At 38.5% G+C, this 25,377-nt stretch overlaps 1 protein-coding gene across 1 annotated transcript; it reads left to right on the top strand.

The window, feature by feature from the left end:
* Window positions 1-7,128: 7,128 nt before the first annotated feature.
* LOC105061388 (flagellar radial spoke protein 5) lies at window positions 7,129-23,025 on the top strand. The gene is given in 10 exon segments (XM_010945412.3): window positions 7,129-7,493; window positions 7,816-7,900; window positions 8,563-8,679; window positions 21,623-21,687; window positions 21,824-21,912; window positions 22,049-22,128; window positions 22,209-22,320; window positions 22,422-22,541; window positions 22,674-22,794; window positions 22,797-23,025. Coding segments are annotated over 10 exon segments (1,161 nt in total). The 5' UTR covers window positions 7,129-7,183; the 3' UTR covers window positions 22,859-23,025.
* Window positions 23,026-25,377: the final 2,352 nt, after the last annotated feature.

Below are 25,377 nucleotides of genomic sequence, written 5' to 3'. Positions count from 1 at the left end.
AGTATAAGAACCACCCCTCCATGTATTATTTTATTTGTGCAAGCTAGACAGATGCTAAGAAAGAGATGTAGAGGTTATCTAGTATCAATAAAGAATACAGAACATGATGAATTGAGGTTACAGGATATTTCTATCGTAAATAAATTTTCAGATGATTCATAGATGATTTACTCGAACTACTACCAGATAGAGAAATTGAATTTACCATTGAGTTGGCACCCAATATCGGTCCGATTTCTAAAGCTCCTTATCGAATGGCCCCTATGGAGTTGGAGGAGTTAAAAGATCAACTACAGAATTTATTGGATAAAGATTTTATAAGACCTAGTGTGTTTCCTTGGGGAGCTCCAGTCTTGTTTGTGAAAAAGAAAGATGGTAGTATGAGGTTTTGTATCGACTATAGAGAGTTGAATAAGAATACTATCAGAAATAAGTATCCTCTACTTCGAATCGATGATTTGTTTGATCAGCTGCAAGGTGCACAAATTTTTTCAAAAATTGATCTTCATTCAGGATATCATCAGTTAAAAATCAAAGCAGAGGACATACCAAAGACTATATTTAGAACTCGTTATGGACATTATGAATTTCTAGTGATGCCATTTGGGTTAACCAATGCTTTAGCAGCCTTCATGGATTTAATGAACAGAATATTCAAATCTTATCTTGATAAGTTTGTTGTTATATTTATTGATGATATCTTAATATATTCAAGAAGCAAATTGGAGCATGAAGAATATTTACGGTGTGTACTACAAATATTGAGGAAAGAAAAGCTTTATGTCAAATTAAAGAAGTATGAATTTTGGTTGGACAAAATAATCTTTTTAGGACACATCATATCTAAAGATGGAATTTCTATGGATCTAACAAAAGTGGAAGCTATGATATAGTGAAACAGACCTACAAATATTTTCGAGATCCAGAGCTTTCTGAGAATGGCAGGTTATTACAGACGATTTGTAGAAGGATTCTCTCGCATAGCTGCACCTTTGACTCGTCTTACTCAGAAAGGGATTAAATTCAAGTGGACCGAGGATTGTGAAAATAGTTTTCAAGAGTTAAAACAACGATTAGTTTCAGCCCCTATCCTTACTATACCAACAGGAAATGAAGGATTCACAATATATAGTGATGCATCAAAAAAAGAACTTGGCTGTGTATTGATGCAATATGGTAAGATAGTGGTTTACGCCTCAAGACAATTGAAACCATATGAACAGAATTATCGACACATGATTTAGAGTTAGCTGCAGTGATTTTTGTCCTAAAAATTTGGAGACATCATTTATACGGTGCGCAGTGTGAAGTATTTACTGATCATAAGAGTTTGAAGTATATTTTTATGCAGAAGGAATTAAATATGAGATAGAGAAGGTGGTTAGAACTGTTGAAAGATTATGATTTAACAATTCATTATCATCTCGAAAAAGTTAATGTTGTTGCTGATGCCTTAGTAGAAAATTCATGGAAAATTTGGCTATTTTAATCACACATCAAAGCCAATTATTGAAGGATATAAGAAAATTAAAATTAGACATTCGAGTATATAACTCAACAGTACGATTAGCCAACATGAGGGTTCAGCCAACCTCATTGAAAGAATTATACTCGTCCAAAATGGTGATCCATAATTAATGAAAATAAGAGATTCAATGGAAGCTGGTGTTCAATCTGAATTCAAGATACATGATGATGGTTCGTTGAGGTTCGAAAATAGAATTTGCATACCCAATGATTCGATACTCAAACAAAAAATACTTCAGGAAGCCCATCAGATCGGTTATACAGTTCATCCGGGAGGTACTAAGATGTATAGAGACTTAAAGAAAATGTACTGGTGGAATAATATGAAGAGAGAGATCGCTCAATTTGTGGCTAAATGTTTGGTGTGTCAACAAGTTAAAGCTGAACATCAGAGACCTGTAGGATTACTTCAATCTCTCGATATTTCAGTATGAAAGTGGGAACATATCACTATGAATTTTGCAACTGGACTATCTAAGACTCCAAGTAAAAATGATGCAGCCTGGGTGATTGTGGATCGATTGACAAAGTCTGCACACTTTCTACCAATTAGAGTTAGATTTACTTTGGAAAGACTAGCAAAATTATATATGAAAGAACTTGTAAGGCTACATGGAATTTCAGTGATTATTGTATCAAATCGAGATATCAGATTTGTATCACAGTTTTGGAAGAGCTTACACAAGATATTAGGACAAAATTAAACTTTGGTACAGCTTTCATCCACAGACTGATGGCCAGTCAGAGAGAACTATTCAGATCTTAGAAGATATGTTGAGAACTTGTATTTTAGATATGAAAAGTTTTGGGACGAGCATCTACCTTTGATTGAGTTCGCTTATAATAACAGTTATCAGGTTAGCATTGGTATGACACCTTATGAAGCATTATATGATAGAAGATGTCAATCACTGATTTATGGGATGATGTTAGTGAGCGGAGAATATTGGGCTCTGAACTTATTCAACAACCAGTCGAGAAGATTCAATTAATTAAAGAACGATCTCGGACAGTACAAAGCAGACAGAAAGTTATGCAGATAACAGAGACGAAAATTAAAATTTCAAAATGGTGACCATGTATTTTTCAAAGTATCTCCTTCAAAAGGGATCTCAAGATTTGATATTCGTGGCAAATTGAATCCTAGATATATAGGTCCGTTCGAGATTTTGGAAAGAATTGGTAAGGTGGCTTATAGACTTGCCTTACCGCCTTTACTTGCCAGAGTACATGATGTTTTTCATGTTTCTATGTTGAAGAAATATTTACCAGATCCAAGTCACATCGTGGAACTTGAACCATTGCAAGATAGAAAGGATCTATCATATGAGAATATCATGTACGGATCGTGGACCGTAAAGATCAAGTGATGAGACGTCGCAACATTTCTCATGTTAAGGTACAGTGGAGTCGACATTTGAAAGAGAAGCTACTTGAAACTAGAGGAAGAAATGAAGTAAAAATATTCCCAGCTCTTCGAGACCACAGGTATGAAAATTTGAGGACAAAATTTCTTTTAGGGGTGAAAATATGATGACCCAAGCCCAAGCCCGATTGAGAAAACCCAAGTCCAAGCCCAAAAAAAAAAAAAAAAAAATGGGGAAGAAGACTCTCGATAGGAGTCTTCTTCTCCGATGAGCCATCATGATCGGGAGTCCTAGGACCACCAGAGTCTTAGGGCTCTCTATAAAAAGGCCCTTCCCTTCCTAAGAAACCCCCCCACCGGTCTTCCTCCCTCTCTTCCTCCCTGATTTCTCCGATTGAAGCTGCGGCCCTTGATTCGTGCTCGCTGCGATTTCTTGCCGGTAGGATCACTGGAGGCTGAGGTAAGTCTTTCTTCCTCTTCCTCTCTCCTCTCCTTTCTTTTTCGTGCTTGTGGGCATGATTGTCAGTGACGGGTGTCACCGGATTTCGTCGAAGAAGGGACCCCTGTTTGGTCTCTTCTTCTCTTTGATTTTTTCGATGCCGACGATCACTGCCGACCGTCGGTCTTGGCCTCTCCGAACTCATGAGGGTTGCCCCCCTTGCTGCCGGCCTTCGTCGTGTCGATCGTGGCCCGAACAGTCGGTCAAAGGGAGGGGATCTGCCGGTCCCCTGTTTCGGCCAGGAAAGAGCCCGAGAAAAGAAGAAAGAAGAAAAAGAGAAAAAGAAAAGAAAAGAAAAGAAAAAGGAAAGAAAAAGAAAAAGAGAAAAAGGAAAGAAAAGAAAAAGGAAGGAAAAAGAAAAAGAAAAAAAAAGGGAGAGAGAGAGAAGGAGAGAAAGACTTTCTCACTCTGCTCTCTCTCTCTTGGATTTTTTTAGGATTAATGGATTTAAAATAATAATAATAACAATAAATAAATATAATAATAATAATAATAATAATAGTAATAATAAAAAAAATACAGAAGAGTTTTCATGGATCAATCCAAAATCTTAGATGCTGTCATCTAGTCAATCCATATGAGGACACTGGATTTTAAAATTTTTTATTTTTTTAATTTGATGAAATTTTGATCAAAAATATGATATTTGACGTACCAAATTCAGAGAAGGATTTTCAAGATTTTTAGGATTTCTAGTTTGAATTTTCTTTGAAGTAAGTAGTATTTTACTTTTATTAAATTTATCTGATAAATTATAAATTTAAATTATATTAATTTCATGGTATGCTTGTGATTGAAAATATTTATTGATATTAATTATGATTGAAATAATTATTAAAAATTATTTATGATTGAAGATATTTGTTGAAATTTTTATGATGATGTATGATCATAAAGAATGATATGATTGATTGACTCGAATATCACTTATTTATATTATTTTTGAAATAATATATGAATTGAAAGATGATATGAATTGACAACCTGACTATGTAAAGGACCTCGCCAATGGGGCATATACGTTGGCAAATAATTTGTCCTGAGGATTTATGTCGCCAGCGAGACCAGCGACATATCGTCAGCGAGACCAAGGATAAATCGTCAGCGAGATCAGCAGTTTCGAAGGACTTTGCTGTCAGATGATTCACAGCCTATCGCAAGAAGATACGCGTTATTATGACCCTGCCACAGAAAAAATGTGATCATAGTTCATGGTTGATAAGAGAAACTTAAGAGATTTGATGAATTTAAGATTATAAGCATAATTTGAAATTATGATGAATTGAAATTTTATACATGATTGATAGTGTGATGAATTAAATTATGAATTCATGAATTTACATATTGATTTTGTTATTATCAGTAAATCAATATGTACAGTATTATTGCTTGATTTATTCAGATAAAGGTATACACTGCTTACTGGGCTATTTAGCTTATGATGAGTTTTGTATTTTTCTCTACAGATCCAGAAAATTAGCATGATACGGAATTCGATTGGGAGAGCGATTAAAGATGGAGTTGGCTTATTTGATTTAGGATTTTTCTCAGAATTGATGCAAGATTTTCATTTTAAGTGTTGACTTTGTCAGACAATTATCTTCCTTTTTGACACTGAGTTTTGATTTGTTATTTGAAGTAAGATTTGATCATTAAGATTGAAATTTATTTAACTTTATATGTATGATGTCATGATGAGATGCCTTGCATGCTTATAAGAAAAGCTTCCTATGAGTATGCGGCGGTTACCATGACCTTCGACTTACAATCTTGGGTCGGAGGCGTGACAGCAAATGTCTTAGTCCACCAAAGTCCAACCTCTACTCTCTCCTCATATTCAAATTTTATTCTAATTTCGATTTAAGTCATGAAGTAAACATATTAGAGAGCTATAGCCATTCTTATACATGGGCATTGGGCCATGCCTAGCATGATCCGTTTGGACTGTGGCCCGAGCTATAGCCATTCCTTTACATGGGCACAGCACGGCCCAACCCAGGCCCATCGGGCCACGGTCCAAATGGGCCGTGCCAAGCATAGCCCATTTACCTTTGAACCCTAACCTGGCATGGCCCTAGACCCAAGGTCTGGTGGCGGTGCCAGGCACGACCCGTGGCTCGTTAGGCCAAATGGATGGTCCTTTTCTTTTTTTAAAAAAAAAAATCAGCCCAAATGAACCGTGCTGGGCATGGCCCATTTAGCACCGTTACGGGTCGTGTTTGGCACGGTCCGTTTAATGCTATTACGAGCCGGGCCGGGCCCATAAATGGCAAAATCTTTTTTTTTTAATTTTTTTTGGATTGATAACAACTATTTTTTGGCTTTTTATCATTTTAACCTTCCCAATAGCTATAAAACGACTAATTTGAGGGGTATTTTGAAAAAAATAAAAAATTAGATTCCTATACATAATTTAGCTGCTGTATTCGATCCATATGTTAAATTAAATAATGTTTTGATTTTACTTGATGCATATTGTGAAAATATGAATCAAGATCCTGAACCCACTAAAGCTGAAGTAAACCAACTTCTTCATGATATTTATGCTTTATATGATAATAAAATTCGTAGATCTAGTGCTTCTCGTTCACAAACCTTCGCCTCTTCTTCTAATACTTTTTGTTCATTATTTATTTTTTTATTTATTGTACATAGAAGATATATACATACTTCTTCAAATTCATCTTCATCTTTAAGTAGCGTATTTGAATTTTATTTACAAAATGATCTTCAATCTGCATATGATGAAAATCAAATAGAAAATCTTGATATATTAGCATGGTGAAAAAATATTAAAAATCAATATCCTATAATGTCCACCATTGCATGTGATATTTTAGCTATGTCGATGTCCACAGTAGCATCAGAATTTACTTTTAGTGCAGGTTGACGAGTTCTGAATGAAAAGAAGAGTAGGATGGTCGGCGAAACAATTGATATACTGCTTTGCTTTAAAAATTAGTTGGATGTCGAGATAAGACTTCAGGATAAAAGTGGACATAATACAACATTCGACGACGACGACGATGACACAAATACTACAGACGATCAAAAAGATTTTTAATTATTTATTTTTTATATTTATAACTTTTTAATTTATCTTTTAATTATTAAGATGAGTCATCTTAATTTTTTTTCCTTCCTCATTATATTCGAAGATCAGGCCTAACCTTCTCTCTCTTGTATCATTTTGATTATTATTAATAAATTACTAAGGGTTCACGGCAAACCCCCTATCATTATAAGATGATTTTTATTTTTACAAAAAAAATCTTAAATTTATTTTTAATTTTACTGTTTAACTCTTTTATAATTTATAAAAAAATTATATTTTTTAAATTCAAAAAAAGAATAGGATCAAGCTTGGACCGTGTCGAGCCGTGCCTGGTCCGTGGGCCATGTCAGTCCAGACCCTTATGGGCCATGTCGGGCTCGGGTCACGGGCCGCATTTTCTCAGCCTAGCCTGGCCTGTTAGTATAGCGAACAGGCCATGCCTCGCATGACCCATTTTGTGCTGGACCAAACAATATAATAGATGATCCAGCCCATTGCCCATTTATAGTCATTCTAATTTTTATTTCAGAGAGATAGAGTTATTCCGATCTCTATTCCAATCCATACCAATTCAGATTCCTATTGCAAAATAAAGAGGTAAGCATAATTTACTTTTAATCTCAATTTTTTTATAATTTATTTACTTACTTATTTTAATGACTGCTGCATGGAACAGGGCGCCAAATCTTTTTATCTTATCTATTCCTCTTCTCTTCCTCTCCTCCGCTGTGAAGCGATGTCGGCTTTGTGTGCGGCCTACCATCCCCGCCTCCTCCTCTGCCGCAATCCCACCCCAGCATCGCCGGCGGCTGGTCGCCGGCGGCATCCGCTACCGGTCCGGTGCGCCACGGTGACGGAGGAGGAGAAGAGGAGTGCGCGGGTGGCGACGGTGAATAACGGCCGCGACTCGCTGACCATATGCCGGGTGCTGAACGGGATGTGGCAGACAAGCGGCGGGTGGGGGCGGATTGACCGCGACGCCGCCGTCGAGGCCATGCTCCGCCACGCGGACGCTGGCCTCACCACCTTCGACATGGCCGATCACTGTATACCGCTTTTCCCCTTTTTTCCAATTAGAAGTTCTGAAACCTTGACTCCTAATTCCGGAACTCCCCATCTTTTCTTTTATTGAGGCGGGCAACCAAAAAAAAATCTCAATTTTCACTAGGCATTTTTTTTCCTTAGTCGTCATGTGATTTTTGTTCCCGTTGTTTTACAAAATTTGAATATTAATATATGTGGGGTGCTGAACTAATTGAATAGAATGAGAGATATGTAAGCGAAGAATTCTGGTCAATGTGCTTGTTTTGTGCATTCTGCAGTGGAGATTATAAGTGGAACTGAATTTTGAGTGCTTTGGCTTCGCAGATGGACCTGCGGAGGACTTGTATGGTATTTTCATCAACAGAGTCCGCCGGGAGCGCTCACCAGAGTCGCTTGAAGAAGTTAAGGGGTGAGTTGGGACTTGCATTCTTCCTGTTTATCATTTTTATAGAGATTAAAGTGTTATAAACTGCAGGATACTTTGGAGTTAGTTAAATTTCACACCTACTGACTGACGTTTGCGCTATATAGCCAAATCAAATGGTACCTAGTTATAGCATAGTTCTGTTCCCCATCATGTCTTGCCTGCTCACTCGCATAAAGATGTTTCTTAACTTCTGAGTAATTTCTGGGTTGTTATACTTTATAATTGAATATGCTGAATGCTGAATGAGCTTGGATAACCAAAACATTATTTTCCAAATACCACTCTGCTGCTCTGCATGGGTGCGTGCATGCATGTAATTCCAGATTGTCCCATCTGACTTTTTAGTATGTAAACTTTTAAATAGATATATTTATTTTTTTTGACTTTTAAATGGCGGGCTTGAAAGATATGTATTAAACAAAAAAGTCTCCGTAATTATATGAAGTGTTGCTCACAGCCTCACTGACAATTATGCAACCATGCCTGGGCTATTTGCACCATATCAAGTAAATTTCTCATTATCCAATCCACTAATGCAATACCTGGTTGTTGTGAGTCTCCAAGAGATCCCATGCCTATGCGTGAGCAGTAGATTCTTGCATGCTGACCATGTTTAGACTTACTTCAAAAATCATGTGCTGCAGCCTTACAAAGTGGGTGCCACCTCCAGTTAAGATGACAGGCAGCTATGTTCAGGAGAATATCAACATATCACGGAAGAGGATGGATGTTGCTTCACTGGACATGCTTCAGTTTCATTGGTATTCTCTTGCACCTTTAGCATCTCTTGAAGTTGAGAAGTGCTGATATCAGTATTTTGTGATATTTGGATGTGAATTGGTGCATGATGCCTTGTGTGCTTATGCAGAACAACCTCTGAAAGCAGAATATTGATAGTTACCAGCCATCAGTTTCTCTTTCCTTCTCTTTCATGAACCATAAGGCTGTCACTTTCACTGTATAATCATGCATACAGAATCTGCCACTTGCATGTGAATTCAATTCACATTTTTATAGGTCCACAATTTGGTTTGCTCTGTGGTGCAAAAGTATGCCATTGTATGCTTAGCTTCTTTGTAATCTGCAATATATTTGGGCCAGCTAGTTCACTTGATATGGACCCAAAATCTTCTTTTCATGGTTTCCTTTTCTTTTTAATATATGAATTATTTCATAGGTTTCTCTTGCAACTTCTGAAAATGAGACAGTATGCTGTTGTGTATCCAAAGCATAGAGTGAATGCTTGTGTTAGGAAGGTAGTCAGATAGATGGTTTGCACCAAGGCTAGTTGATTCCAAATTGTTGTGAAGAACCAATGTTACTTGCTGTAGATGTTTTTGCAGGCTTCACATATATTGAGATAATGTAGCATGGATGCTTCAATTGCATCATATAAGATAGAGATAAGATGCAAGGTTCTAAGTGTTACATGTTTTGCTTGTATTAATCAAAGTTTTATATGGTTCACACACTGTGTTGATGGTTGTTGCATAGTTGTTGATATATGCACATCCTTCTCAGTATATGTATATCATCTCCTCAATCTAGCCAACTTTGGTAGTTATATAATGGTGATTAAATATGCTTTGAGCCTCAAATATATGTTTGACTTTTATAAGCACTTCACATTGTGAATCCTCTACAAATTGAATTTTGTTAATGATAAAATAGATGAGGTGCATATTTGCTGATATATGCACATCCTTCTTGGTGGATATATATTGTCTCCTCAATCTAGTCAACTTTGGTAGTTGTATAATGATAATTAAATATATTTTGAGCCTCAAAATGTATTTGGGTTTTGTAAGCACCTCATGCTATGAATCCTCTGCAAGTTGAATTTTATTAGTGACAAAATCAATGAGAAAACACTTACTACAGCATGTTAGAAATTTTCAAATACATAACAATGTCAAAATAGCTTTTCAAAGCCAAGAAAATCTTACAAAAAAAATATATAGAAGAGTCTGAATTTGTAAGTGTCAATTAGATCTCTATGCACCATGGGTTATCTTATGTATTGCTTGATTCATGCAAGGCTATATTAAGTATACTAAGTCAACATGTATTCCTAATGTCTAAAGGATGTGTTTTGATCATGTGGCCATTGTATTGTATTTGTATGTCATGTGAAATGGTGGAGTGCATGATGATACTTTACACTAGTGTCTTAAAAAGTATCTACATAGGTGGTCAAGGGGCTATATAATGTGATGTGCAGGGCACATAGGCAATTATTAATTTTTAAATTTTAATGAACAAATGAGATATATCTAATACAATAAAATAACAACAATATAAATACTAATAAGTAATAACAATAACAACTAAAAGTTAATGCACCCAACTTAGTACTTAATACCCAATAGCCATAGCTATAACATGATTAATGTACTAGTGTTATGACCAACCAATGTCGGAAGAAAAGGTACTGATAGGTGATAGGTGTGCTAGATCTGTACCGTTCTGAATTGCAGCATATTGGAACCCCGGGGAGGGAGAGGACTGGAGAGGAAAGCTAAGTTTTGAGCTCGACGGTGGGCGAACCTGCTGGTTCTTGAAAACCATGCCTAGGGTTACCTAGAGTTTCGAGGGAGGGAGGGGGATTTACCAGAGATGTTGGTGGCAAAACTAATGAGACTTATCAGAGGTCTTGAGTCTCAAACGATTGAATGAAGAGGAGGGGGAGATTGAACGAAGTGATCGAACCATCAGAGGGCTTACCTGTCAGTTGTCGTGGGCAGCGACTGGGAGAGAGATAGATTTCATGACTTGTTGCTCTACATTATGTTTCTATAATTTCTGGCTAAATCAAACACAAGATATTAGTCTAATATATAGGTATAGAGCCACTAAAGAATACTAAAATATTCTGTTGGTAGCCTTATTTCTGTCCCATTTACATCCCTCTTAATCTCATCAATGGTCATGCAATGTTTCTGTTGGGTGCATTGCTAGTTTATATTTCCATTGCTATGGGATATATTGGCTGCTGCAGATCTTTTGATCTCAATGAATTCTAGAATTGGTGAACTTGACAATATGAATCACTTGTGAAATAAATGCATCTGTTGTGTGGCAGACCTATTACAAGATCAATTAGGGTTAGCTCTTGTAATCATAATTAAAACGTTTATTCCATGGAAGTACTGCCTAGCCCAGGCACTACTTAAGCCTAACAGGATTTGCTGTGTTTCAGTGGTGGAGTTAGATTTCATCGAGAATCTCTTTCAAGCCTTGGCTATGTTGTAGAGGAAGAATTGTCTTTCGGCTTCTTTTATTATTTTCTTTAAAGTGAGTGGGAAATGGTTTTTGGGGAGGGAGCAGGGTGGGAAGACCATGGAGATATTTATGCTTGTTTTCATTCTTGCTAATGCTCCTTGTGTCCATCTCATGGTTAGACATTGCAAGTTTGCATAGAATGAAATATTTTTCCATCAAATACATATAGAAAGGCCCTACAGCAAAGTAATTGATGCTATATTGCACATTTGTGCTTGTAATCGAGGAACCCTCATTCTATTCTACAAAAGACCAAGATGGTACATATTGCAATAATCAGTCTAGAGCTTGACTTATTAAAATTTGGTCATCTAAATTTCATAGTTTGTTGAAAAGGCCTTTTTCTGGAGTATCTTGTTACCAAAGATCTATATAAACCATCAAAAGGGAAACAATCTGAACCCTTGGAGATGGAAGATAGGGAATGTGATGGAGATCGTGGAACCTTTGCAAGACCTACCAGAGGCACCAACAAAGGATCAAAAGTCTTTGCATGAATATTAAGGTAGATGGGTCATTAATTCTTTCTTCTTCCATTAGCACCATTCTAGATGAGTATATAGATTTCCCAGTAGGTCTGTCCTGCATCGGACTGGGAATCAGTTGATAGGAACTATTTGGCGCCTACACATAGCTGCACACACAAGATAAAGAATGTTCCTTATAACACTTGGACAATATAGCTAGTTTTTTTTTCGAATGGATGCTATAATCATTGTGAAGTGCATTACAAGCATGCTATTCCAATCAGGTCTTGCAAAATCTTTTTAGACCACAGCTGCAAATGTAGTTGTTGTTTGCTTGATTGGTAGATTCCAAGCTTTGCATTGGATGGTGGAATCTAAAATTCTTTGAAGGTGTAAAAAAAAAAATTCATATTAGCCACCCTATAATATTTGGATTTGAAGCTTATGATTGGTGCCAAAGAAAATGAACTTAAGGTTGGTGCAAAGTCAAGGATTGTGCATTCCTTGGATATGTAGTTGCTGATAGAGACCAAGGTCCATAGTCTTGGTACTAGACCGAGGTACAAGCGGGAGATAGGTAAGGCACAGTATTGATATTGTACCATATTGTTACCCAAAAATCCTTTTTTTTTTTGCTTTCAAGGTTTTAGAATTCCATTATTTATTTTTGAGTGAAAATAGGGTTTTTTGAGTTTATTTTCTATGTTTAAATGTAATATATTTTAATTTTTATGTAACATGCCTAAAAAATAGTATGAGTATATAATACATGTTAAATCAACTAAGTATAGCATTGAAAATGTAAAACGCTTATGCTAAAAATTAGAAATGCAATATATATGCTAAAAATTAGAATCACTAAGGGTGTGGTGACCTTTTCTCTCGCAGTTACTGAGGGAGGGGTTAATAGGGCTTGAACCAGGGCCTTACTGGGCTGAACTGCCCGGAGCTACTAGGTTGTGAGGATTCAGCTTGGTTGGGACCAATTTTGCGTTGGTTTGCAACCCATTTCATATTATGACTATGAGCCATTCTGGTTTGGGTTGATACTGTACAAGATCGACCAAACTAGGTGGTTTAGTCCGATATCATATACCATAATAGAGACAGTATGGTGGCTAAGATCATTATGAGTAGCAATGTCTTTCCTAAGAATGTGAAGTTTGAAGAAAGTAAGATCAACGAGAGGCTTGTTTTTGCCAATGTCCAAGATGATATCTTTCTCGCCATGTCCAAGAAAATCATTCTTATATTTATGATGATGTAGTTGATCATGAAGAAAGCATAGAACCAGTAGAGCATCAACAAATGTCTTTGAGAGTAAGGAAAATCTTTGAAATACATCCGGTACAAGAGTTTACAAGATCATCTACGTCTCCCAAGCCTAGTCTAAGATATTCCCTTTGTTTATATTATCCTAATAATGAAACATAAGCAATGGAATATGAGATCACTTCTTTTTACCAAAAACATATATAGAAGTTGGTGAAGCTTCCAGGTGGAAAGCAACAATTAAGTGATATAGGGGTTAATGTGATCAAGCAAGAGGACAATGGGTAAAAAGGAACAACCGTACTCTAGCTGTATTATCTTTGGATGAAATATAAATTTAGAGCTTGAACAACTTGTTATCAGGATTGCATTCTTCTATGGTGAGTTGGAGAAGCAAAGCTAAGTTTTAACCTGAAGTTTTGTGGACAAGGCAAATCCTAACTTGATATGTAGGATGTAGAAAGGATCATCTGGTTTTAGACACATATCTGATAGTGAATTAACATAAAAAGTGATTGTTTCATGAAGTATACTAAATGTGAATGATGCAGTTATGGAACCTTTTAGGAATCCTTAGCCCACATGAGATCAAAGTAGCACAGACTAAAAGCAAAATTATGACTAGAAGCAAATAAGAATTTACTTGAAGCAAGAATTATTGTGAAAAGAAGTGGAAATGACTAGAAGCTAAAACTAGAAGAGAACATTAGAACAAGAAGCGAAATTAAGATTAAAGGATATTAGAAGGCATCACATCTTGCTTCTTGCTGGATCTTTAGCCTCTCACCTCTTGTCTTCATAGGGTCATGGTAAAATTTCTTGCTTCTCACCAGTATCCTCTCGGAATCTAGATGTTCCATTGCGGGCTTTTGAGGGTCCTCACTCCACACAAGTAAGAAGAATCTTTAAAGAAATGTTAATTAGTTGTGTGATTGATTGAAGAATTGAGTACATTGAAGGGGTATTTATAGGAGAGATTTTCTAAAGCTAGTGATTTCTAATCCTTATTGGATATAGTTCATCTGAAAAAACATAAAAAGATAACATCAAAGAAAGTTTAAAATAATTTCCGAAGTCCTTTTGGACTTGTAACTCATTTAACATAAGCTTCTAGAAGAACAAAATAGTAAAATTTGGGTAAAATAAAAAAATTATCCGTAAGTTAATATGTCATAAAATGATGCTTTTGCAAATATCTGAAACTTCATCAGCACTAACACATGATCTCCATATTGGATGATTCAAGATATATTGGAAAGCTAACTCAATGGCAGGTGCAATGGAAATGGTTCCATATGTGCATTCTAGTTGTATCGGTGTTGGTGAAGCTCTCTTTTGGATTGGTGTGCATTGAACTTCTCTTTTGAATGCAGCTTGATATAACAATTGGAATTTGTGTTTATTGGATACTTGTAAGTCAAGTGTCACCTTATATTTTTTCTTGAAGAAGTGCTTGTAAGCAAGATTGCCCAATTGGTACCGAGGCCTATACCAGTTGGCAATTAGCATGGTACATACAGGTGTGTACCATGTCATGTTGGGACATTTTAGCAGCTTTTTTTTTTAATTTTTAAACTTTGAACGGAAGTTGGCATATGGTTTGCTGACTTTAGTTCCAAATTCGACAATAAAAAAGAGAGTTGTTCCACTCTCCCTTGTTTTGAAATGAAAATGATGGGAGAGAGAAGGGGAGAGGAGAAAAGGAGAGAGGAAGAGAGGGAGAGGGAGGACAGGAGGGCGAGGGAAACCCTAATCCTACCCAAAGAGAGAGAGAGAGAGAGAGGAGAGCTACCTACTGGATTGCAGGTGCCAAGGGGCAGACAATCGCGACTTTGCGAGTGGCCGGGGGAAGGAGTGGTGTTCGTGAGTGGGAGGTGGGTGCTCTCTCAAGGATTCTGAGCTGAGGCAGGGAGGATATGCGTGATTCACGTGGTTTAATAGCCAAGTGGGGTTGTCTTGTTTTGAACACTATAACCATGCCGGTCGCCTATTAGCTAGTTTTATATACCCGAACCAGCCAGTTCGGCACAATTCAGCCTTCCTTGCTTATAAGTTTGATTATTGTTCAGGGTGTGTCATAACCCACCAATAGATCTTAACATGAATCTCAAGGAACTAATCTTTAAGCTTATTTAAACAACACTTTCAGTGTAGCCATGCTATTCTCCTGAACTTTGGCAGTTTTGTTACACATGTTACCATTTTAAAGATCTCTTTTTCCACATTTGAATCCAAGGTTCTACTTTCAACCCGTGTTTGGAGAATTGGCCAGTATGGGGTCCCTTGCTTGCATCAATTCCCCTAGGCTTGAAAGATTTGGCTCCCATCAAACTATCATGAAGTAAGATATAACAGCTTTCAGATATATTTGTATAAGGAGTTGGATTAGGATAGAGTTCATGTACTACAATCTCCTTCAGCAAATCTGGTCCCCTTTTGTCCAAATTTCACTTGATGCATCTTCTTTCATGGTTGGGATATGCTTTATTTTATCTGTAGATTTGGGTTTATATTTTTCTTTTCTTCAGTTAATCCTTACCTGTTGAGTTGAAATGTGCTAGGCTCAGAAAACTTGTTCAATATATGCATTCCATTGGACTGATCCTGGAGGTGCTAATGGTGACTGAGGGGGTTGAATAACAAGATGTGAATTATTTATACCAAATATTCCTCTATTTTACCTGGTAAATCTTCACGAATCAAGTCACTATCATTCTTTGGGATCCTTTGTTCCGTCATTAAGACCATATCTTCTTCATGATACTCTTCTGCTTATTCACTGCCAAGGTGTTTTCTTCAAGCTTCATCTGATTGAAGGCATTTGCTTCAAGCATCAGGTTTGTCTTGTTGTGTATGTCTTCATTATCATATCTTCTTGGAAGACTTGATTAGCTTGATAATTAAATACTTGGGCTCAAGTTATACTTCCTTTTTTGCATGCGGCTTCCTTGTCATGCTGATTCTGGTCTATTGTGACTCTAATGCTCTTATTTCCATTGAAGTGCTACTGGCTTCCAACTTTTGCATGATTTGCTGAAAGATGCTCCTTGTATCTTCTTGATTCTTTTCCATGCATTCCATATGGTTCTCTAGGGCATTGTTTCAGTCCTTTCTAGTTGTTTTTTTTGACTTTTGGCCTCAGTAAGCATCTGTTCCGTTGGTGTGTTCACAAAAGCTAACTAATTGTAGAAGGGATGCTGTTGGTTGGGATCAGATGGTGGCTGGTTGCCATCAGCTACAGCTTGCTTCAAGATCTGCAATGGCTGCTGATATTGGTCTGATGTCGACTGGCTTCTAAAATTTACAAGATGTCCAATCTAAATCTGATTTGATGTGATTTGCTTAGAGATGCGTGCTTTGACCTGTTGCAACTAGTTGATGGCCCATGGAAACAAGATGCAGCCAGTAATTAAAGCTTTAGTCATGTTAGTAGGTTGGACCTATTTTGGTTGTGTATGGGGTGCGGAATGCCTGTGAGTGATTGACAAGCTAGGATGCAAATGTTGTGGGATAACCCCAGGGAACTCAAAAAAGCCCTCCAACCACCTTGATGAAATAAGTGAAGTTCTAACACACTCGCAACTCAAGCTAGAAATTGGGCAGATGTCAAAAGCAACTAGGAATTCAAAAGCAGGCAGGACTGGGAAAACAAATTGTATTTTGAAAAGAATCCTTTTTTTTCTTTTGAAAATGATGATGAGTCCTAGTTCAACTAGGAATCCTGCTTCAACTGGGAGTCCCAATCCAAACTAGGAATTCTAAAGCAAATAGGAATTAAATAATAATTAGTAAAGATCTAGAAATTCTAACTTAAGCAGAAAGAATTGGCTTTGTTACAAAATTTGTGAAATCAGATTTGGAGTCCTAGTTGAAAATGTACTTTTTTGACATTATTTGTAAATCCTGAACTGGAAAAATATATTGTTTCATGAACAATGCTAAACAGGAACATTGCAAGGAACCCAATGGGTATCCTCAGCCCACACAAGATCAAAGTAGCACATCAAAAAGCAGAATTAAAACCAAAATAATAACTAGAAGTAAATAAGATCAAACTAAAAGCAAGAATTATTAGGAAAAGAAGTAGAAAATAACTAAAAGGTAGAATTAGAAGAGAAAAATTAGAACTAAAAGAGAAACTAATATTAAAGGGATAACTAGAAAGCCTCACACCCTTCTTGTTGGACCTTCAACCTTGCATCTCCGGTCTTTACAAGGTCCTAATAGAATATTCCAGGTCTCTCAATAGTGTTCTCTCCCAAACCATGGCCTCACAGGATGGGCTCTTTTTCAACCTCAAACCACACAAGAATTGAGATGAATCTCAAAGAAAACTTTCCTTAATTTTCCGTGTTTTATTGAAAATTGAGTACAATTAGGGTTTTTTATAGGAGAGAATTTTTCTAAATGAAATGGATGTTTTGTAATTCTCATATGATACAGTTTACCTTAAAAATAAAGAGATAATATCAACAAATAAAGGTATAATAAATTTCTAAGCTCTTTGGGCTTGAAATTCATCTAGCATGAGTTTCTAGAAGTAAAAACAAGGAAACTTTGGTAAAAGTAACGGAAAAATCATTCTTAAATTAATATGTTGTGGAATGGCATTTTCTTATATATCTGGACCTTTGTCAGCATTGACATGTCTTCAATAAATTGTCTAGACCTCTCTCGCCTGACCTTTGTCTTGGATGATTCAACTGGTGATGGAAAGCCAACTCGATACTAAATGCAATGGAAGTGATCTCATACGTGAATTTCAATGTATTGATTGGCAGAGTTCTCTTGGGCTGCCATGCAATGGATTTGCTCTTCTCGATTTGGCTTAATACAAAAATTGGACTTAGTTTATTAGACATTTGCGAGTGAAGTATCACCTTATATTCTTTATGAAGTGCTTATAGGTAGGGGTGATTGTTTGGTGTATCCCATCATGCTAGTAGATCTTAGCACAAATCCAAGGAACTGGTCTTCAAGCTTGTTTAAACATAGGTTTCGCTGCAGCCATGCTATTCTCTTGAGTTTCAGTTAACTTTTGCTAACGTGTAACTCTAGAAGACCTCTTTCTGCATATATAAATCCTTCTTGGTTCCAATATCACCCCAAGTTGAGATGTGGCAAGTATGGGGCCTTCCATCTGCATCACTGAATTAATCGTTGTGTTTATTTTAAGGGTCATATGATGCATTCACTGCTTTACTGCTTTATGTAGGTAATATGTTCACCATCAACAATGATCTAAACGATATCAAGCATCTAAAAATTGATATGTCTAAGCACTTTTGCTACAAATGATTGGGCCTGCTAGTTTGTTTCTGAAAAAAAGGAACAGCTAAGAAGGTTCTTGGCATACACATTCAAAGATGTAGCAAGCATGGTTTGGTCTCAATCTGAGTGCACATCTGAAATTCATGAAAGTCGTGGCACGATTAAACACAAACCTATCTCTGCGGCATTACTCAGAAACTTCAATCATCCAGAAAAGATTCTCCAAAGGGTGAGATTTGAAGAAAGAAATGATGAATGTTCCCTATATTTCTGCTGTGGTAGCTTGATGTATGACACAATTTGTCCAAGATCAGACATGCAGTTTGAGTTGTTTCAAGTTGAAAGTGTGATCTAGGACAAGAACATTAGAATAGATGAAATGGATCCGGTATTTGAAGGGGACAGTTTATGCTTGTTATTTGGAGGCTTTTTGTTGGAGATTGTGGTTCTGTTGATGCCAACTATGCTGGTTGGGAAAAACCACACTCCACTATTGGGTGTATTTTAAATATTTGTGCTGCTGCAGTTAGTTTTATGAGAAAGTTTCAAGACATAGTTGGCTTATCATCTAAGAAGAACAGCATATTTTCATTGGAAGCAGAAAATGAGATGGTTTGGGTAAGGTTATCTCTTGGTCAGCTTGGAGTGGACTAAAGGAGCATTGTGTGCATTGTGATTGCTAAAGCAAAAAACATCAATGCAGCTTATCCCTCTACAACAAAGTATATAGATATCTAATACCCCTTTATCGGATTAGTTTTGGAATTCTGTGACTTGCAAGCAGTCAAATTTCAAGCTAAGAAAAACCTTGTGTTGACAAAAGCTTTTTCATGCTAAAAAAGAATCACATGTGTAGGAGGCTTTCTTATCAGAAGAAACATCGCATAGGTTAATGGAGAATACTGCATGAAGAATGTGATAACTGAGTAATTGATAATTGGAGATTTGCTTTCAAGTGGGAGATTGTTGTATTATTCCATATGAATGCTGAAATCCCCTTACCTCTCCTTTTATTTGGTCACTTATGCATGGTTATTCTAAGCAGTTGGATCATGGGCTGATGTAAGGACTGCAATTGCTTTGTTGGCTTTAACTTACAAGGCTGAAATATGAGACTGTGTGCGTGTGAGAGAGAGAGAGAAGGGAGCTGCTATTCTTCTACGTAGTGTTTGGTTATCCTTTTTGTATTACTGGAATAGGAATATGAATTCCTAGAGAATAGCTATTCACCATGCCTATTCCAGATTTCTGTTTGGTTGGAAATCTGCTATTCTATCGGGAATAAGGTGTAATTAATGCAGTGTTATTCCATGTATCTCGAATAAGGTGCAATTAATACTCATTAAAGATCTAGAATAAGCTATTCCATGGTCCATCATGTAATAGGTAAATCAGGGTAGATGGGAATAAGATGCAATTAATGCAGGGTTGACCGGAATTGCTAAACCTGCAGGGCCCACCATCACTTTTTCTAGTGTTTGGGGGAATAAAGTGAAATAGGCCCTTATTCCACCTAGAATAAGGGCATCCAAACACTACCCTAAGGTTTTCTTGTATTTTGACTTTCTTGCAGAAGATCTTATCATTCTTAAGGGCTGCTGTTATCCTCTTTTGCCAAATAAAGATATTCAAAAAAAGTTGTATACATCTTCCATAAATTTCAATATCCTTGTGAATGGCACCTAATTTTCTTTTGTTCTTATGAGGGTGCCAACTGATTCTGTTGGTAAAGTCACTGATTATTCGTTATGAGTGAACCAAATTTGAATCCCACCCTCAACTTGGTTTTGGTTGAGTTCTTTCCATCATAGTTTTTTCAAAAAGGAAAGAAAGCAAAAAAAAAGGAAAAGAAGAAACAACGTCTCTATAGTCTTTAATGGACTAGGGCAGTAGGCTCTGGATTTGGCTAGATGTAAATACTTTCTCTTACTCTGTTGCTCATGCATAAGGACCCAAGGATTGCAACTTGAAAGTTTGTCTGAAATGAAATAGTTGTCCATCATATGCATGCTAAAAAGCCCCAAAAAGAATTCGTGAATGCTTTATTATGCGTTTCTGCTTTTGCTTCAGAAATGCTAGCCTCAGTAGGGCCCCTTATCTTTGTTGTATTGTCAGGTTGTACCATCGTCATTTTGTTGGGTTTTTGTTGCTGTTGCTTCTTTGCATGCTCTGTTGGCTACTCTAAGCTTTGGATCACTTCCTTTACATTTTTTGGAATTGAGTAGTGAGGCATTCTTTGTTCTATCTGCCTGCATTTTCCTTTAAATAAGGAAATGGTGGAGGTGGTGAATGTTGCAGTCTTGCTTCCTTTAAGAGTTTATTTAAACAATTTTTGCTGTATTTTCCTTTTCTTTGTTGCCTTTAAGATGTCTTTGAAGATTTGTTCATTTATAGCTTTGTTTATTTTTGCCGGGATAGCTTTTTCTTGAGAAATAGAATTATTTCATCAGACAGATTGTTTTTGCTCAGAGTAGTTGATGTGTTCTCTTATGCTTTAGTTGCTGGTGAGAAGCTGATTTGTGTACATGTTTCTGCATGCTTAGACATTTTGTGGTCTTGGTTTAAGGCTTTTCACTTTTCCCTTTGTGTTTTGATTGCCTCTTTCTCCTCTTTTCCCCCTTTTTTCTTGTTTATTTTTGGAGGGGATTAGGATGTATTTTAGTGTATCATGGGCTTTTACCGTCACTTTTTATCCTTTTCCTCAGCATATCTTGAGGCATTTTTGGTTGTTGCATCCTTTTCTTCTAAAATGTTTTTTTTTATAATTTATTTATGTTTTACTTTGGTTGTCCTTGGTCTGCAAGGTTTAATTTTTTATGACTGTTGGTTAGAGTCAGGTCATGGGTTAAATTTGCGTTTGCTACAGAAAGCCAGGTTGTATCTTGATTAAGGATGCTGCATCAGTGCATCTGTAATTAAAGCATCGTTTACAGTAGGATGCTATAGTATTTTAGTTATGGTATTTTATGCCATCATTAAGCAATAAAGCTATTGTAAAGATATTTGTGTGTGGATTATGGTTAGCAGCTTAGGGTTTAAGATTTTGGTGCAGTTGACTGTAATAAGTGCATGACCTTCTCTTGACATTATGCATCTCTTTTCAAAGATCAAATTGTGTATGCATGAGAGTGAGAGAGAGAGAGATAGGACTATGCGCAAAAAGATCATGAGGGTTCTTCAAGCTAATCTTTGAAGGAGAATAATAGAAAATGTTCTCTGCAGTGAACAGTTTTTTTCCTTTTTTTTATTTTTAGAGGAAAACTGCATTTAACAGGTTACTTGGTTGTCTAGTAATTTTCAAAACATGTAAGTGCTTTGATTTATTGTAGTGTACAGTTTATGAAATCATTTCTTTAGTGACATTTTAGTTCATTCCAACTTAGTGGTTATGCTATGGCTTTCCTTGAGACAGGTGGGATTATTCCAATCCTGGATACCTCGATGCCCTAAAACACCTAACTGATCTGAAAGAAGAAGGTTAGAAAGGACAATATATTATTATTCTCCTATTGCTGTCTTCAAAAGTGTGTTATTTTTTCAACTCTTTAAGGTTTGTTACAATGAGACTGGCATCTCCTGATCTAATCAGTTTTCAACACTGAAAAACGTGCAGGTAAAATCAAGACTATAGCTTTGACTAACTTTGATACTGAAAGATTACATATAATACTGGAAAATGGGATCCCAGTTGTTAGCAATCAGGTAATGGATTTCCTTCAGAAAATCCCTCTGCTCAGTATAGAGAAAGGACAATAGATCATTTTTAACTTTGTTTTTATTTGATTAATTGTCTTGTTTGGTGCTCTGAGATGTTTGTGCAATCAAATGGTGATGTTAGGTACAACATTCTGTTGTAGACATGCGCCCTCAGCAGAGAATGGCAGAACTTTGTCAGCTTACAGGAGTGAAACTTATAACGTCTCTCTCTCTCTCTCTCTCTCGCTCTCACACACACACACCCACCTCATTAACTAAAGCTGATAGATTTCGAAATGCAGGTATGGGACTGTAATGGGTGGTCTACTTTCTGAAAAGTTTTTAGATACCAATGTGTCGATTCCCTTTGCTGGCCCTCCTCTAAATACACCATCTCTGCAGAAGTATAAAAGGGTATGCTTTTTTCATACATCAGCTGCTTTTTTACACTTGACACAAATGTGCATTATTTGTTTCAAAGTCATATTCCAGTCATTCATTGTGAACTTTGACAGATGGTTGATGCTTGGGGTGGATGGAGTCTCTTCCAAGTTTTGCTTCAGACACTGAAGAGGGTAGCTTCTAAACATGGGGTCTCAATCCCAACTGTTGCTGTTAGATACATACTGGATCAGGTAAAACCAATTATATCAAATTATGATGAAATCGTATTGCAATATTTGTTGTGAATTATAATAATGGATCAACAACTGTTACAGTGCTTGATATTTTTATTGTATGTTATTTTGGTTGGACTCTGGGAGCAGCAATCGGTTGCTGGATCGATGGTAGGTGTTAGACTTGGTCTTGGAGAACATATTCAGGATACAAATGCTGTATTTTCTCTTGCTCTGGATGAAGAAGACATAAACGAAATCACAGAGGTATCCAAAAAGGAAAGGATTTGCTTGAAGCAATTGGCGACTGCGGTGATGAGTATAGGCGAGCATAAGTTTATGCTTGGCCTAATATCGCATAATTGTTGATGTTGAGACAGTGGCTCTCCTGAAACTGCCATTTGATTGTAACATCAATCAATATCAGTGGCTATCAAATATTGACAGATTTGGAATCTGTGGTATATTGAAAATATAAGATGCAGCTGATGTTCTTCCTGTCCGCCACTAGAAGTTGCATCTGACACTTTTGAAGTGGAATTTGCCAGTACTTAAGATCGTAGTGCGAATGCTCCACTTGATTGGGATCGTGAAAGCAAAATGACAACCGTTGTACAGTGTACTTTTTATATCACCGTTTTAGATAACGGTGTTATTGCTGTTGTAATGGCCATTATTAGGGTTCCACCACCTATTATTATGTTATTTGGAACATATAATGGAAAATATAATGGCTGTGCTATCTTTTATTATAATGGACTGTTATAGCATAAATATCTGACATTTTCTTTTGTGTGCTCCTCTCTCTCTCTCTCTCTCTCTCTCTCTCTCTCTCTATATATATATATATATATATATATATATATATATATATATTGTTGGGTATAAAATACCCACAGTCGAAGTTTTCAATAGGATTAGCCCTTGCGGACTCCGCCCGGACTCCTACGGGAGCCGGATTCCACCCACGACTTCGACTCCGAGAGGACTCCGCCGGACTCCTACGGGAGTCGGGCTCCGCCCACAACTCCAACTTCAAGAGGGACTCTCCGCCGGACTCCTACGGGAGTCAGGCTTCGTCGCCAACTTCAACTACCGGTAAGCTCTGTCCGGACTCCTACAAGAGCCGGACTTCGTACCTGACTTCAATTGCAGGGGGACTTCGTCCGGACTCTACGGGAGCCGGGCTTCGCCCACGACTTCGACTCCGAGAGGACTCCGCCGGACTCCTACGGGAGCCGGGCTCCGCCCACGACTTCGACTCGAGAGGACTCCGCCCGGACTCCTACGGGAGTCGGGCTCCGCCCACAACTCCAACTTCAAGAGGGACTCTCCGCCCGGACTCCTACGGGAGCCAGGCTTCGTTGCCAACTTCAACTACCGGTAAGCTCCGTCTGGACTCCTACGGGAGCCGGACTTCGTACCTGACTTCAATTGCAGGGGGACTCCGCCCGGACTCCTACGGGAGCGGGCTTGCCCACGACTTCGACTCCGAGAGGACTTCGCCCGGACTCCTACGGGAGCCGGGCTCCGCCCACGACTTCGACTCCGAGAGGACTCCGCCCGGACTCCTACGGAAGCCGGGCTCCGCCCACGACTTCGACTCCGAGAGGACTCCGCCCGGACTCCTACGGGAGCCGGGCTTCGCCCACAACTCCAACTTCAAGAGGGACTCTCCCCCGGACTCCTACGGGAGCTAGGCTTCGTCGCCAACTTCAACTACCGGTAAGCTCCGTCCGGACTCCTACGGGAGCCGGACTTCGTACCTGACTTCAATTGCAGGGGGACTCCGCCAGACTCCTACGGGAGCCGGGCTTCGCCCACGACTTCGACTCCGAGAGGACTCCGCCTGGACTCCTACGGGAGCCGGGCTCCGCCACGACTTCGACTCCGAGAGGACTCCGCCCGGACTCCTACGGGAGTCGGGCTCCGCCCACGACTTCGACTCCGAGAGGACTTCGTCCAGACTCCTACGGGAGCCGGGCTCCGTCCTCAACATCAACTGCTGGTACGCCTTGTCCGGACTCCTACGGGGCCGGACTTCGCCTTTGACTTTAATTGCAGGAGGACTTCATCCCGACTCCTACGGGAGCCGAACTTCATCCTCGACTCGACCGACTGCGAGTGGACTTCGTCCAGGTTCCTATGGAAGCCAGACTCCATCTTCTATTCCACTATGGGAAGACCTCGCCCGGACTCCTACGGGAGCCGGGCTCCGTCACCAACTCCAACCGAACTTCGGCCGACGAGTCTGGACCCCCTGGCAGGCCACAATAACGGACAACACTGCTCCACTCTCTGCGGCGGGCCCTAAGCAGCTCCATTACTCCCTGACAGGCCGTATTAACGGCCATGATTCTGCTCCACTCCCTGCGGCGGATCCTGTGCGATTCCACCACCCCCAGATGAGTCACGACAGCAGACGCCGCTCCACTCCCCGTAACTGATCCCACGTGGCGAGCCACGCGATAGCCACGACCCACTCCACTACTCTCCGCAATAAATTCCTCCTGACTCTGGGCGGCCACTACCAGACGGTTACAGGCGTCGCTATCAATCTGTTGCCCTCTCCGTCTATAAAAGGAAACCCCAGATACGTTATTCAATAAGCTCTTAGTTTTTACCTCAAAACTCTGCTAAATTCTCCGTTCGAGCACTCCATTCTTGTTGAGGCAGAGAACTGACTTGAGCGTCGGAGGGTCTTGCCGGAGCAACCCCACCTCCGGTTTAGACTTCCTTTGCAGGTCCCGACGGCGACCGCGACTCCCTCGACTCCAGCCTCTCCGGCGCAAGCGGATTTTTGCACCAACAGGATTGGCGCTAGAGGAAGGGCTGTGTCTTCGCAGTACCCTTG

This window comes from Elaeis guineensis, chromosome 7 (genome assembly GCF_000442705.2).
Source record: "Elaeis guineensis isolate ETL-2024a chromosome 7, EG11, whole genome shotgun sequence".
Lineage (NCBI taxonomy): Eukaryota > Viridiplantae > Streptophyta > Magnoliopsida > Arecales > Arecaceae > Elaeis > Elaeis guineensis.
Note: the sequence above shows the minus strand (reverse complement) of the source record. Positions and strands in the feature narration are given on the sequence as shown.